The sequence below is a fragment of the Ziziphus jujuba genome, chromosome 11 (genome assembly GCF_031755915.1).
Source record: "Ziziphus jujuba cultivar Dongzao chromosome 11, ASM3175591v1".
Taxonomy (NCBI): Eukaryota; Viridiplantae; Streptophyta; class Magnoliopsida; order Rosales; family Rhamnaceae; genus Ziziphus; species Ziziphus jujuba.
Window position 1 is genome coordinate 26,501,847 of NC_083389.1, and position 15,511 is coordinate 26,517,357.

Sequence of the window (15,511 nt, forward strand, 5' to 3'; positions counted from 1 at the left end):
GGCCGGTTTCATCAACAGAGTCAATCATGGACTTCCTTGGCCCTTCAATTTACTTTTGCAAACATGTAGCTCTTTTATCTATTGAATAAAGTTCCTGAAAAACAAAAAAGAGGACTTTGAAAGTTAATGATCTTTAAGCACATTTCTTTTTGTAGTTGATTGATACACAAATCAATTCTGCCTTATAATTATAAGTTTCCTAAATGTCTATAATATAGAATTTTGGAAATAGACTTTAAGTATTTAAATATGAAGAGCAAAACATATATACTATGTTTGGATTGGACGATGGAAAGGAAAGGAAAAGAAAATATTTATAATGGATGATTATTAAAGGAAAGAAAAGGAAAAATAAAAAACAATTAATATAGGTTATTATTTTATAAAAATATCCTAAATATATAATATCTTAATAATTAGCTTTTAATTAATGAAAATAACATTGAAATATTTACAGGTTTCATTAAACTTTTTTTTTACCCCTTCGATTTTCTATCAAATTTTTGGTTAAAATAGACATAATTTATTATTTCCTTTTTCTTCTTTATCTTTTCTTTCCTTTCAGTTTATCCTTTCCTTTATTTTCTTTTCTATTCTCTCAATCCAAAGACAGTGATAGTATTAAAAGAGTGAGATAGAGATAAGACTAAAGAATATGTTGGATTTTAGTAATTTTTTTAAAAATTGACTTGTATAGAATTTCCATTGTTTTAAAGTAGGATAAATTAGTGATCAAAATTTTTTATCAAAATTTATATTTTTTTAAATAATTTATTTATATATATATATATATATATATATATATATGGGGCAATATCAAAGAAAATTTTGATAAAAATTTTTTATGCCTGTGTTATTAGTTATTACTATCCTTTTACACAATAGTCCGACGTCGTATTTGCGTTCCTCCGTTGGACACTCCTGTCGAGTTCGGAATTCTTTCTCTGTGATGCTTCCCAATTCATTCAACAGAAACTGGGAAATTTTTTCATAGTTAGTGTCCCAAATTTCGAAAACCCCCCAATGTCTAATTTTTTCCGCGAAGCTCTTTTCTTTGCGAGGAGGTATAATACTCTCAGAACCCCACCACCACCACCATCAAAATGTTATCTCAGATACAGCTCAACGCGTTCAGATCAACAACAACACGCATTTACAGCCACTTACATGATAAACTCTTTTGGGTTCTCTCCACAATCTGCTTTATCGGCTTCCAGGTATGTCTGTTTTGAAAACTCTGAAAAACCAGACTCAGTCGTTGAGGTTCTCAAGGACTATGGTTCTCCTCATACCCAAATCTCAAACCTTGTTAAAAGATGCCCTATAGTGCTTAAATGGATACTGAGAAAAGCATACTTGCAAAGCTACATTTTTTGCAAGCCAAAGGGCTTTCGAAGTTTGACATTACGAAATTGGTATCTGGGTACCCGCATATCTTGAGGAGGAGTTTAACCAATATGATTATCCCTTCGTATGATTTCTTTAAGAATTTGTTTCAATCTGATGAGAAAGTGTTTATGGCTATTAAACGCTTTTTGGGTATTCTAACATTGGATATTGAACAGTATTTGGCATCTAATTTTGATATTTTGCAACATCATGGAGTGCCTAAATCTAATATTGTTACATTGATTCGGAATCACCCTAGAGCTCTTTTGAAAAATCCTGATATGTTTAGAAAGATTGTAGAGCAAGTTAAGGAAATGGGATTTGATCCTCAAAGGACGAATTTTCTTGGAGCGGTATTTGCAACGAGGACAATGACCAAATCAACATGGGAAATGAAAGTTGGGATACTTAAGAAATGGGGTTTGTCTGAGGAAGAGGTTTTTCAAGCTTTTAGAAGACATCCTGGGTGTATGGTGTGTTCTGAGAAGAAGATTATGGAGATTATGAGTTTCTTAATCAACAAAATGGGTTTCGAGCCTTCTATTGTTGCCAAATACCTAACAATTCTTACATACAGCTTGAAGAAGAGATTTGTTCCAAGAGGTTCGGTTTTTCGAGTTTTGCTGTCAAAAGGTTTGCTAAAGAAGAACTGTAACCCTTCTACATATTTGTCCATGCATGAAGAGTTGTTCTTACCGAGGTATATCTTTCCTTATGGTAACGAGTCTTCTAAGTTGCTAGAGTTATACAAGGAAAAACTGAGCCTTTCTAATCGAAAAAAGACTGAAAAGGTATGAGAATATGCTGCAAAGTGAGTGCATAGAGTGAGATGAAGAAGCAGTTGTAAAATGCATACATTATGTATCAAGTTAGTTGATCTAATTAAAATGGCTTTTTTCCTCTTGAATTTCCTTTAGTTTCTGAACTAGTTTGCAGCTTTTAACTTCAAGTGTGAAAATTTCAGTTGTTAGTTTCACAGTAGAAGCTTGATGTTGTCAATTTAATGTATAATGCTGCTATGCTGCTGACTGTTGTAGTTCATTTTTGGTAAACTAGAAAGCCAGCTAGTCACTTTTCCAAGTTGCCAAAGTTGCTATTTTGTTGTCCCATTAAGGCCTCCAGATTAGAGCAGTCCAAGTTGTTGGTAGATTTTATATAACTAAAGCTAGTTTTCAGAGTTGAATCTCAAAATAATGGAAAAAATTGTCTCATTGATAAGAGGAAAAGCTGAATGTTAAAACCAAAACTAGTTTTCAGAATTGAATCTCAAAATAAACTTATAATTCCTTTAATATAGCACCATTTTGATAGCTTCTCATCGAGTTGATCTGCTTGTTTTCTTGAATAAGATGGGGAACATTATCACGTTGATGGAAAAATGAATAAGAGGAAGCTGCAGGTTATCACGTTGAAAAGATGCTTCTTATTTGTGGAATATTTTTTTTTATTTTTATTTTTTATTTATTTATTTATTTATTTATTATTATTTTTTTTTGTGTTCTAGTTACTTTCTATCCTTGGGCGGTTTCAAAGAATCCAGCATTTTTTATTCAGAGAATAGGATTCAATTCCAGATATCTAATTGAATGACTAAACTTTTATCTATATTCATTGTATTCTGTTTTCTTCTTTTTTTTGGATTAGAACTTGGGATTTTCATTACTACAAAATAATAATAAATAAATAAATAAATAACACTTTGGATTTCTTTTTCTTGGCTGGGTTTGAGGGTGGAGATTTTACAGTATTATTATATTTATACATGGGTTCTATTCAAAATGATATCTAAGTAGCCTTGTGAGATAGTGATATCCAGTGCTTTCAGTTTCTTATGACAATTTTGTTAACCTTATAAAAATTCCTTATATATATATATATATTTAAGTTTTCTCATATGGTATGAAATGTCTTTCATTTTCTCCGTAAACTAAACAATGAAATCCAAACCTTTTTTAACTGATTTTCTTCAATAAATGATTATTAAAAGGCCCAAAGCATCTTGAATGGAGGAGGACTTTGTGTAAAAGAGTTAATTTGATTTGTATGAAGAACAACCTTATATTTGATTCCAACGTACTTTTTTAAATTCTGGTTAAGGCCCTCTATGAGACGACGGCGTTTCGGGCCCATTTTGGAACATATAGAGTTGCGAGAGTAGCTACCACAACGACAGCGTTTGAGACCTACTTTGGCTTGGCCTTTACAAATCGCAAACTTATAAATTTTAAAAAAAATAAAAAAAAGGGACATTTTTCTCTGTTTTTAAGGGACATTTATATAAAACAATTAAAAAAAATGAAATTTCCATTTTTTTTTTTGATCGGATAAAATTCAAAAAAGAATTTAAAAACCGAGGCAAAAATTACAATTTTGACAAGATTCTGGGTTTTTATTTTTTTATTTTAAAGTTTCGCGGTTATACCCTCCGAATTTTCCATAGTTTTTCTTTTTTTTTTTTTCTCCTTTTTTTTTTCCCTCTCTTCTTCTTCTTCAGCACTATCATATCACCAATCTTCTTTCTTTTTCCTCGTGGACTCGTCTCGAAAATCGCCATAGCTCGCTTCGTTTGGTGATCAATTGCTTGTTTACTCGTTTGTTATTATTATTATTATTTTTTTCAACGGTTTATGGCTTGAGAAGTTCGACAGGCTTTAATTGGCGAGCGCGCGGTCTGTGATTGGTGGATTTCCTTCTCTTTTTGATCTCTCTGAAATTTTCTCTCCGTTAGGGTTGTAATTCTGTAAATTCGGAGCTTTTTCTTGAAGGAATAGACAATCTTAGGGATTTTGCTGACCGGTTGGTCGTCCAGAAAGCTTAGCAAGGGAAAAGAAGGTGAAAATTGTCGGTTTTTTTTTTTTTTTTGGTAATTTGTTTATTTATATTTTTTCAGGACTCGAATCGGACTAATTAGTTTCGTTTGTACATCAGTTTAGTAGAATTTTGACGTTTTGTTGCCTGATAATGAGAATTTCTGGTGAATTCAAAGTAGATTTAATGGCTCAGCAGCCAAACATCAATTCTAAGTGTGTGGTTGACGAAGCATAAATTCCATCCTTCTAACGGTAAAAAATTTACAACTATTTCTTAAGCTTGCTTGTTTGTTTGTTTATTATTATTATTATTATTATTTTTAATTTATTATGTTTAAATTTGGCGGGAAATGTGACATTGTAGAAGAAAGCTAAAATAGCAGAAAAGGTAAAAAAATATTATAGCATGCTTCATGTTGTTAATTGAGATCTTGTTTCCTTTTGTTTTGAAGTTTACATTACTTCGTATGCAACTGCTTTATTATTATTTTTCTTTTCGTATGCAATTGCTCTGGTGGAAAACCCAGTGGTGTTTCAACAGAGTTGAAACTAATCTATTCGTTCTTGGAGATTCGTACAGTTGTGCATCATCATTCATCAGTTATGCATTCTCTTTTTTTCTCCTTCATTTTTTTCCCCGTAGCTTAATTTAGACTGTGCTGAATATTTCAAGAATGATAATTCTCTTGGGCAATAACATGGATCACATGGTTCATACTTCACACCACCATCAGCAATATTATTAGTTGATCTTTTCATTGGGTTTTATTTTCCATCATCAATATTACCCTGCTAATTCATGGTTTTCTTGTTTTTCAGAATCCTAAGGGAGGTAGTTATGGCCCCATCAAGAAAATCAAGGAGTGTGAATAAGCGATTTTCTTATGTAAATGAGGTTTCTTCTTACAAAACTGGTGAGAATGCTAATAAAAGTAGGCAGAAGGTGAGTTTTGACTTTTTACTGAAGGTGATTCTGGTGTAAAATTATTTGCATTAGCAACTCTTACCAATATATACAATTAATATTCTACATTCTGTACTCCTCTTTTTGTATTTGCTTGCGCCTGTTATAAGCATTTGGCTCATATGTCTTAATGGAGGCATGTTGACTTATATCTCTTTTTGTAACTCATAAATAGTAAATAATAGGCTAGTGGGCAATTTGTAGTTTATATCATGATTTTGGTTATAAGGCGACTGTCCTAGATAATCATGACAGGATATACTGTTCTTGACCTAATAAGTATAAGGGAAAAGCATAGGGGTGGGGAAAATATGTCTGATACACATTAGGCATGAGAAAATGCTAAGTCAAAGACTCCCATGGAAAACATGATTTTCATCAATTCTACTTTAGTTTTTGGCTATAAGATTTAATTGAGAATACCCAATTTAGTGGTGTGAACTGTAATGTCCAATGAAACGAATTTGGAAATCTAGATTCTTTTGTTTGTTGCTGTGTATTTGAGTTACCATACTAGGAATTGAGAGTTTATATTTGTGCATGAACCTGTGTCAATATTGTTTTTCATCCCAAAAGCCAAGTGGATAGAAGTGGACCTAACTATGTATGCTAAGTGGATAGAAGTGAACCTAACTATGTATATATATCAAGCGAGCACAACACTCATTCAATATTACAAAAATAGTAGAAGGTAATTTGTTGGGAGTTTGGTTCTTATTGTTTGTTTCCCTTCTAAAATGCTGCAGAAGAGGAAGTTGTCTGACATGCTAGGGCCTCAATGGAGCGAGCAAGAGCTTGAGCGTTTCTATGAAGCATATCGTAAGCATGGGAAAGATTGGAAGAAGGTTAGTAGAGCTTTTCATGATCTATAGAACTTGGCTTGTATTGTTAAAGGGACCTACTGAATTCATTTCAATGCAGAGTAGATATTTGGGAACAAAGATATAACTACATTTTTAAAGTTTTTTTGCAAGCCTATCATTGCATTGTTGGAATGATGGGATGGCATATACATTATTTGTTGATCATTGTCTTATGGGGACATCTCTCTTTTCTTTTTAAATAATAATTTGTGCTTTCAGGTGGCTACTGTAGTTCGTAACCGGTCTGTGGAGATGATAGAGGCCCTTTACACCATGAATAGGGTATGCAATTCTCCTGTTGCTCTGTCTATGTTTGCTCCACTTCCAGAAATTACCTGGATAACTGAAATTATGTCAAAACATTTGATGATTGCACAATTTTTTATTGTTTTCTTTAATTCTTTCTTTTTCATCACCTGCATTTTGTTTGAATTTTCTCATGATCTAACCTTCTTTCATCACTGAGATCATCTATCAGTCATGTGATTGACTTACCAGGGGAGAACTATAAGCTATTCCAAATGATTCTTCATCTTTTTTGCTGAATGCGAACAATAATGATAGGGTGTAACACTTAAGAATTTTGTTGCATCTAGTGATAAATTAGCAATGTCAAAGTAGTATTTCAGTCCAGCAGCTTGAAGTATTGTATGATATGTTGATATTTGTAGATTTGATGCATGTAGTTGGTACCATTTTGACTCTTGAATAATCTAATATGTAAAGTAGCAGATATGCACAGCTTTCCTGATTATTTGAGAAATTATTTTGTTCTCTATTTCTTATTATGTATGCTGGATTAGTAAACAGTATAATAGGCACCGCTTAAGACCGATTAAAATTAGACATATGCCAGGCATAAACATTGTAATGGTCAGAACTTGGAAGTCATATGCTGTTTCATATCTTAGTAACTCTGTACAAATTTTATCGAACATTGCCATCCAAATATTTTATAGATTAATGTGATGGAAAACTCGACATTCATATCATACTATAAGCTTAAGTTGTGTGACACTGATATCCTCCCCCTTCATTATTTATTTTGATGATTTTTATTTATTTATTTGTTTAAAGCCAATTCACTGTGCTACTGTTTTTTCAATGGTGCCAACATTTTCTGTGTAGTGATGATTTTTGCATAACTTATCAAAAAATGAAAGATCTTTTGCACATTATGAATTGCTGTCGGGATATTTTGTGTTCTTGTATTGATTAGGTTTTTGCTGTATTTTCAGGCCTACTTATCTCTTCCAGAGGGCACAGCATCTGTTGTTGGATTGATAGCAATGATGACTGATCACTACTGTGTACTGGTTAGACTTGAAATTTATTTTTCTTAAGGCTTTGTTGATCTTTAAATGGATATTACTTTTACTAAACATATTCTTGTGGGCTGTACCCAAATTTATTTTCACTTTGTTCAGTGCAACTGCAAATTAATGTTTGAGTGTTTTTTCTTTCAAAAGTGTAGTTTGAGGAAAGGAATGGCATTATCACGCAAAAAATAAAATAAAATAAAAATTAAAAAAATAAATAAAAAAGAATGAGAAAAGAACAAGTAGTTGACTCATTGTAATAAGAGTTTTGTGTTAATAGGACAATTTTCTCTTTGCTACTTGACTAATTTTCTCTTTGCTACTTAACTTAGGTCTTAGTGTTTTGTGTGCATTTCCCAGCTGAACCCTGTGCTTGGCTGTCAGATTGCAGTACTGCGGCTGCTATCTTTATGACTTTAAGGCATCCTACAATCATTAGAAGACAATTTTGTTAACTTTGTAGCTAAAAAATTATGCTCAACAAGGATGCAGCTAGTAGAAAACTGACACTTTTGCTTATAAGTTGTGTACACTCTGAATGATTTGCTTGGCTGCCAATCCAAATGCTGTTCTGAGACATGACTTTGTTGATACTGATCACAGAAACTACCATTAAGTTCTTTATCCTAGGAACTCTTATGACAAAGGCATGCTTGTATTTCATTAAGCAAATTGTTGCTTAACTTCTGATGCAGTTACTTATCTCATTGTACCAAATAAGGAAATATGTCTTTCAATAAGGTTAATTCTCTCCAGTAGCATCCTAGATTATAACTAAGCTTATCTGTTTCTAGATAGCATAACCAGCTTCTGGAAATTCTGTTTGGAACTGTTATAAGTAGAATTTTGCCTGGCAGGGAGGAAGTGACAGTGAACAAGAAAGCAATGATGGTACAGGAGCGTCTCATAAGCCCCAAAAACGTGCAAGGGGACAGTTTCAGAGTAACACCTCTAAAGGATTAGATGAGCATTTTCCAGATGTTTCACAGTCCCAATCAGTTGCATCAAGTAATGGCTGCCTATCGTTGTTGAAGAAGAGGCGGTCTGGTGGGTGATCTCTCCTCTCTCTCTCTCTCTCTCTCTCTCTCTCTCTCTCTCTCTCTCTTCAACCCCCACCCCCCACCTAGTGTGGTGTAGCGAAGGTTGGTGGGTTTCACTATATTTGGTGCTATCCCTTTGCTGCTAAAAAGCTTCTCATAAAAATATGCAAAGCAATTGTGGAAAAATGTAAATTCTTCTGTGATTTCTTGTGCATTATATTTTCCTATTCATCTTTAGAAGAGAGGTTACTTTTCATTTTTATTTAGTTCTTTATGCTTATCTTTTATTATTAGATTGTTATTAAGTCAACTTTTTTTTTTCTTTTTTTTTTCCCTCCCCTTAAAAGGAATTATGCCTCACGCTGTTAGAAAGAGGACCCCACGGGTCCCTGTTTCATATTCTGATAAAGATAACAGGGAAAGGAAAACTCCACCATCTAAGCAAAATTTGAAACACAATATAGATCCAACTGGTGATGATGTTGCTCATGAGATAGCAATGGCATTGACGGAGGCCTCACAAAAAGGTGGTTCTCCCCAAGGTTCCTGGATATCTAATAGAAAAGTAGAAGGTGCTATGCCAACCTTGTATCGGAATGGTGAAAGGATGGTAATTTTCAGTTTTATTGTATATTTTTGTTGCTTTTGTCTTCATAGTAGTTCCAATAATAATTAATTATTTCGCAATTTCTGTTGGAACCTAGTCTGCCAAACCAGAAAAGACTATCACTAAGCTTTGTTATGGTGGAGTTGACAAGGGTGGCTGTGAATTGAGCTTAGGAAGTACAGAAGCTGATAAACGGGATTATGATAGAAATGAAAGTTATTTGATGGATAAAGAAGGTGCTGAAGCAGTAGAATTCCAACAGAAGGGAAAGAGATACCATGTAAACAAGCCAGACGTTAAAGACAGTGTAAATGATCTTTTGGATGGCATAAAAGAAGCTGGTAGTGGCACAGAGGAACAAAAGCTGAGCACTGCCAAGGGAAGGTCAATTGGAAAAGGTCTTAGAAAGAGAAGTAAAAAAGCACTTTTTGTAAGAGGTATGCCTGTAAATGTTTTTAAACCATGAACCATCTATGCTTTCTTCTTTGGCCTTTTCTCCCTCTGCAGTGGTATCTCTATATGCTTTCATTTCTGTAACTGGTCATTATGTAGCTCATCAATTGTCTCAGTGCTATAGAAAAAGCTGTAATCTGGTCCTTGGAATTTGGTTTTTTATTTTTATTTTTCTTTTTATATATATATATATATATATTTTAGAAGGTTTGAAAAGTGATAATTGTTCACTTTTCACTGGTCAGTTTGATTGCTTCACCTTTTGCTTTGATGACTCTTTCCTTCATTTGTGGAAGCTGTTTAGATTTCCCTTATAATTCATTTTGACTCTTGTCCCCATATAGATGAGGATTCTCCCTTTGATGCGTTGAAAACTCTGGCAGATATGTCCTTGATGATGCCTGAAACACCTACTGACCCTGGTAAGAAATTTATGACTTTTGCAAATAATCTCTATCTAACTATATATTTTTAAGCTGTTCTTCAGCAGCCAATTGTTTTTGTTATTTCTTTTTCACTGTATTCTAGCTAGCTGAATGAGTGTGTACACACTCACATTTATTCTGTGAACTTCAATGCATAAATCCAATATCCAGTTGAGTCATTCTTCCACATTTAGATAAAAGTAGATTGTTTTTTCCATTTTCTCATTGTTATTTTCAATGTTTTGAGGGTTCAGTTTTGTATTCTTTTTGCAATACTTTTATAGGTATCAGAAAATGCCAGGTGGTTAGGCTTCTGGTGATAGTAATTCTCCTATGTTTTTTTTGTCATTTGGATCTTCTTAACTATTAGTTGTTTCTATTTTTCTACAATCTGATATTATGTTGGTTTTTCGCATCTTAAGAGCCAGCTGTACGGGACAAGGGAGAAAATTTTGATGTTGCTATCAGGTCTACACTTAAAGGGAGCCATTTAGTTCTTGGGGTTGAAGACACTGCTTTCACATCATCTAAGCTGGAAAAGGCCAAGGAGGGAACTCACCATTTTAATGCTGGAATCCAGAAAAGAAAACGAAAGTCCTTTCCATTTAAAGTGAGGAAAAATATAGTTTCTCCTTTTAAGTTTTTTTAAACAGATTGATGACCACACGCAAGTTCTTCATTGCAGATGTATAAAAATGAAGGTCAAACTGATTCCCATCTGAGCGACAATCAGAAGCTTGAGGTGTGTAATTGTCAACCTAAAACAGTTGAGTGATGACTATGGGATTTTTTTATTTTTCCTTCACAGGCATCTTGTATAGGGGATAAATTTTTAGGCCTTTAGTAGGGAGAGATAAAGCGAAACTTGCTTTTTATGTTGTTCTATTTACAGGTGATCTGAGTAAGCCATACTAATATTTCATTTTAACTGTTAAGTTGGCGAGTTTTAACACTCTTGCTCATGTGTATGCTCGTCCAAATACGAGACTGAAATTGAGTCTTACAACAATAATGAATAGAATTATGGGGTAGTAGGATTCAAACTTAGATCAGTTGACAGTTATGAGAGTTACCCTATTAGTCCAAAAAATTAAAGCTGTCTAGATGTTAGCTTAACTATTTCCATCAATCTAATGCAATAACATCTGTTGTTTCCTTTTTTGGTGGACATTGTTATTCAGTTTCTGCATTATTTCAAATTAGTTTTGTTTAGTATGGTATTGTTCTTTCTTCAATGTGGTTATTGTAATTAGAATATTGGGTATACATGTCCTCTGCATTTGGTTTCAGGCTATGGACTGGATAAAGAAATCGACTAGTAAAGGTAAAAGGTCATCTCATAGTTCTCCAAACCTAAAACAAGGGAAGTTGGTGAAGCCATTAGAGACTACATCTTCAAGTACCTATGGTAAAAGTGAAGAAACTGATTCAATTTTATCAAGCATACAAGTTCCTTCTGCAAACCAGCCACCCACAAAAATGAGGAATAGATGGAAGAAGCAGATGCAGAAGCCACCTTCAAAGATAGATACAAAAACTTCTGAGAATGTTTTAGATGACCAGTCTAAATTACCTGCTTCTTCACTCCATAACAAAGAATTAAATCTTGAGGTTAAATATGTGCCACTTTTTTAATTCTCTGTGTAATCATTTTTCTTTCATCTGTTGTTTTGTTTCACTTATACATTTACCTGTATAAATTTACAGGAAAGACTCAGCAATTGCCTATCTTGGTATCAAGCACAAAGATGGTCCATTTTTGAGTGGTTTTATAGTGCAATTGATTACCCATGGTTTGCAAAAAGAGAGTTTGTGGAATACCTGAATCATGTTGGGCTAGGTCATGTTCCAAGGTTAACTCGTGTGGAGTGGGGTGTGATAAGGAGGTATCTCTGAATCAGTTACTTCTTTCTTTGTGCAATGTTTGTTTTGCTTCTGGAAAATTAGCAATGGCTGCAAAATGATGTTTGCGTTTCTTCTTTGTGCAGTTCCCTGGGCAAACCACGAAGATTTTCTGAGCATTTCTTGAAGGAAGAAAAAGACAAGCTTAATCAATACCGGGAGTCCGTTAGAAGGCATTATTCTGAACTCCGTGCTGGTACCAGGGAAGGACTTCCAACTGATTTAGCTCGTCCTTTATCAGTTGGTCAACGTGTTATTGCAATTCATCCCAGGACAAGAAAGATTCAGGATGGAAGTATATTAACAGTTGACCATTCTAGGTGTTATGTTCAGTTTGACCGGCCAGATTTGGGGGTTGAATATGTCATGGTAATTTTTTTTGATGATTGCATCAATTTTTTACATATTACACGTTGGGTGATGTTGAATATGTCATTTTGATTAAATGATATACTGGAATGTGATATTTTAACATGTTGGCAATTTTTCACACAAAAGAATTGGCATAACCAAGTTGTTCAGTGGCAATGATCAAAAAACAAATAAATAAATAAAGAATAGTGGTGCATTGAAGAGATGAGTTGGTACGGTGATAGTCAACTGCTGGTCTAGAATATGCCTTTGGAAGTTCCAAATTGTCCAAAAATTTCCAGGCACATGCACATGCATGACTAACTTTATAAGCCAACACGCCTTTTGGTGGAGGGTATATTCAGTATTTACAGCCACCGGTGAACAATTCCAGAGCATTGTTTCTGTCAATTAACCTGCCACATTTAAGTGGCCTTTAAATCTTAAGACTAATCTACTAATCTTATTTCTTTAGTCTCAAAAAACAATATTGATAATCTGCTCTTGACGTGTTAATTGTGTTATGTATTTATTTATTCTTTGGTTTTGTCTCATCATCATCATTATTATTCTTTTGATAGATAATGTGAGTATAACTGTTATAATACGTGACAATGTAGCTGAGACATCATGCTTGTACTTTCTCTCTTATGTTCGTTTAAACATTCAGTTTTTTAGGTAGATAATGCATTTTTTATTATGTTTGTTATTTATTAGGTAAAAGTATTCTTTGTTGTCATCTTTTGTTTTTGTTCGCATTCCAGGATATTGATTGCATGCCTTTAAATCCACTTGAAAACCTGCCTGCATCTTTTACAAGGCAAAACTCTGCTGTCGACAGACTTTTGGAGAATTTAAAGGAGATAAGGATTAATGAACAACTGAAGGAAGGAAAGAGTGATGACTGTGTGAAGATTGCCTCAACCGAGAACCAAGATAACATTTGCAAATTATCAAAGCACTCTGAGGTTAGTCTTTCCTATTATTCATAACCATAGTGTCCCACCAATTTTATTGATGCATGAACCATGCAATAATTGATATCATTATTTTAATAAGTGGACGTTTTTTCTTTGGTGAATAATAGTGTGAATTGCTTGCAGAGGACTATTTTTTTATTGCATTCTGAAAACGTATTTCATCATCCTTATATCAGATTAGGTGCTTCTTATTCTAAGATATGGCCCCTTTGTATTCCTTTTAGTTCCACAAGTCATGGGACCTATTCTAGGGCCATGAAATTGTCCAAAGTTTTCTTGGAAGAAGCTGTTGTTTTGTTTCCTGCCATAATAATCGATATTTTCTATCCACTACTCTGATTGGGTTAATGTTTCCTGGCGTTGTATTGCTATACTCGCTACAGTATACCCTTGCCTAAGAAATCTATTTTTTCTAGGGTTATTCATCAAGTTCTGAATTAGAAGCAAAAGTAGTGCATGGTGAGGCGACCAAGACACAGAAAGTGGCAAATTCTCAACCTTCAATTCTTGCACAAATCCAAGCAAAAGAAGATGATGTACAAGCTCTTTCTGAGTTGACTCGTGCTCTTGACAAAAAGGTTGTACTGCATAGTATGAATTGATATATCAACTTTAAATGTTTATTACTAACAGAATTTTATACATTTGGAGAAATAGAAAGATTGCATCTACAAGTCTGTTGACCATGACAGTGAGAATTATGCTGATAGATCTGTTAAAACATGTAGGAAGTTGTCGTATCTGAGTTGAAGTGCTTGCACGATGAGCTCATGGAAAACCAGAAGGATGGAGACAACTCTCTCAAGGATTCTGAACCTTTTAAGAAGCAATATGCTGCAATACTCTTAAGATTAAATGAAGTCAATGAACAGGCATGAAATTCTGTCAAATCTATTTTCAAGCTTCCATTATTTTCCCATCACACGCTATCATCCGGAGCTATTAGCCTATTTTTACAGAAGCCTGCAGGGAATAGGGTACAAACTAAAAACGAATTTGAGTTGATTGCCTCTCATATGCAGGTTTCGTCTGCGTTATTGTGCTTGAGACAACGCAACACATATCAAGGAAGCTCCCAAAATATGTTATTGAAGGCCATGGGTAGTTTAAATGACCCTGGCAGCCACTCTAGCTCTTGTGTTTGTTCTACCTGTCGCATCCACGAACCTGGATCTAATGTAGCGGAGATCGTGGAGAGTTCAAGAATAAGAGCCCAAAAAATGGTTGACATAGCCATGCAGGTAAGTAATTCAATTTATTTTTACACCTGGTGCGTCCTTTGCATATGTTTGCAACTCGTGCAATGTGATTTAATTCTTCTTCCTGAGGCACCTCCTACAGAAAGTTAAGAAGTAACAGAAGAGGGAAAAAAATAATAATAATAATAATTTTTAACGCACAGAGAGAGAGAGAGAGAGAGAGAGAGAGAGAGGAAAACAAAAAAGTGGTTGGATTGCAATCTTGAGGCAAATATATCATTTTCCAGTGATGGTTGCTATTAACTAGATGGTGGACGGTCAACTTTACACATAATGTTTTTTTAACCATACACAATGACAGCATAAGTAGATCTACTAGCCAATCAGCAACGATTGATTTACTGTTTAAACACCAATAGAGTTCTTTTTATCATGGCTTGAATTTCTTCTTAACTGCATTTTCAGGCACTATCATCTTTAAAAATGATGGAAAATGGCCCTCGGAGAATTGAGGAGGCTATAGACTTTATAAATAAGCGGCTTTCGGAAGAGGATTTTGGCATGCTAACCTGTAGGCCCTGTACAGACTCATTTGTAGCTTCTCCAGATCAATTAACTGCTGGGACATCAAAACCATCATCAACCAGGGATCCACCTGATCCTGCATCGACCACTTCATCCAATAAAAATGAGACAAAATTCCTTTCAGAGCTTATTGCACACTGTATAGCTACTTTGCTAATGATTCAGGTGATTACTTTTATGTCTTTGCATGGTTTTCTTTCATAAAATTTTTCTGCAAAATTGTTTTCTGGTTTGTAATAGTTGGGTCCTTATTAACATTTGTATTTGAACTAAATGATAATCAGTGACTGATTCGATTTGATGGTGTTTGCAAACAAAATGCAGAAATGTACAGAGCGACAGTTTCCACCAGCCGATGTGGCCCGAGTACTAGATTCTGCTGTTACGAGTTTGCAGCCATTTTGTTCACAAAACGTTCCAGTTTATGCGGAGATACAGAAATGCATGGGTATTCTTAGGAATCAGATATTGGCACTTGTACCTACATAATTCCATACTCTTTATCTCTCTATCTTTGTTTGTAGATCTGCATGCTTCTGCAGATTTTAACCTCACCTTTTGTATGTGATGTGCAGTGTTGTGCCTTCTTTTTATTTTTATATAATATATTCAATTAATGTACAA

General features: G+C 34.2%; 2 protein-coding genes across 5 annotated transcripts; both read left to right on the forward strand.

Moving 5' to 3' along the window:
* The first annotated feature begins 1,334 nt into the window (after positions 1-1,334).
* On the forward strand, positions 1,335-2,186 carry LOC107426897 (uncharacterized). Its single transcript, XM_016037195.3, has one exon. It carries the CDS (start codon positions 1,335-1,337, stop codon positions 2,184-2,186), a length of 852 nt encoding a protein of 283 aa, XP_015892681.1.
* A 1,635-nt stretch (positions 2,187-3,821) lies between these two features.
* On the forward strand, positions 3,822-15,511 carry LOC107426908 (protein ALWAYS EARLY 3). 4 transcript variants are annotated; one of them, XM_016037211.4, is made up of 21 exons: positions 3,822-4,221; positions 4,318-4,451; positions 5,019-5,142; positions 5,910-6,008; positions 6,246-6,308; positions 7,265-7,342; positions 8,203-8,392; positions 8,733-8,995; positions 9,090-9,429; positions 9,790-9,867; positions 10,293-10,480; positions 10,556-10,636; positions 11,161-11,481; positions 11,578-11,756; positions 11,859-12,141; positions 12,888-13,091; positions 13,520-13,681; positions 13,832-13,975; positions 14,126-14,344; positions 14,768-15,052; positions 15,212-15,511. In XM_016037211.4, the coding sequence occupies exons 3-21, from the start codon at positions 5,038-5,040 to the stop codon at positions 15,374-15,376; spliced, it is 3,447 nt and encodes a 1,148-aa protein (XP_015892697.3). In that variant the 5' UTR covers positions 3,822-4,221; positions 4,318-4,451; positions 5,019-5,037; the 3' UTR covers positions 15,377-15,511. The 4 variants fall into 4 exon arrangements, with proteins under 4 accessions (XP_015892697.3, XP_015892698.3, XP_015892700.3 ...); XM_016037212.4 differs by having other exon boundaries at positions 4,379-4,451; XM_016037215.4 differs by having other exon boundaries at positions 3,824-4,221; positions 10,556-10,612.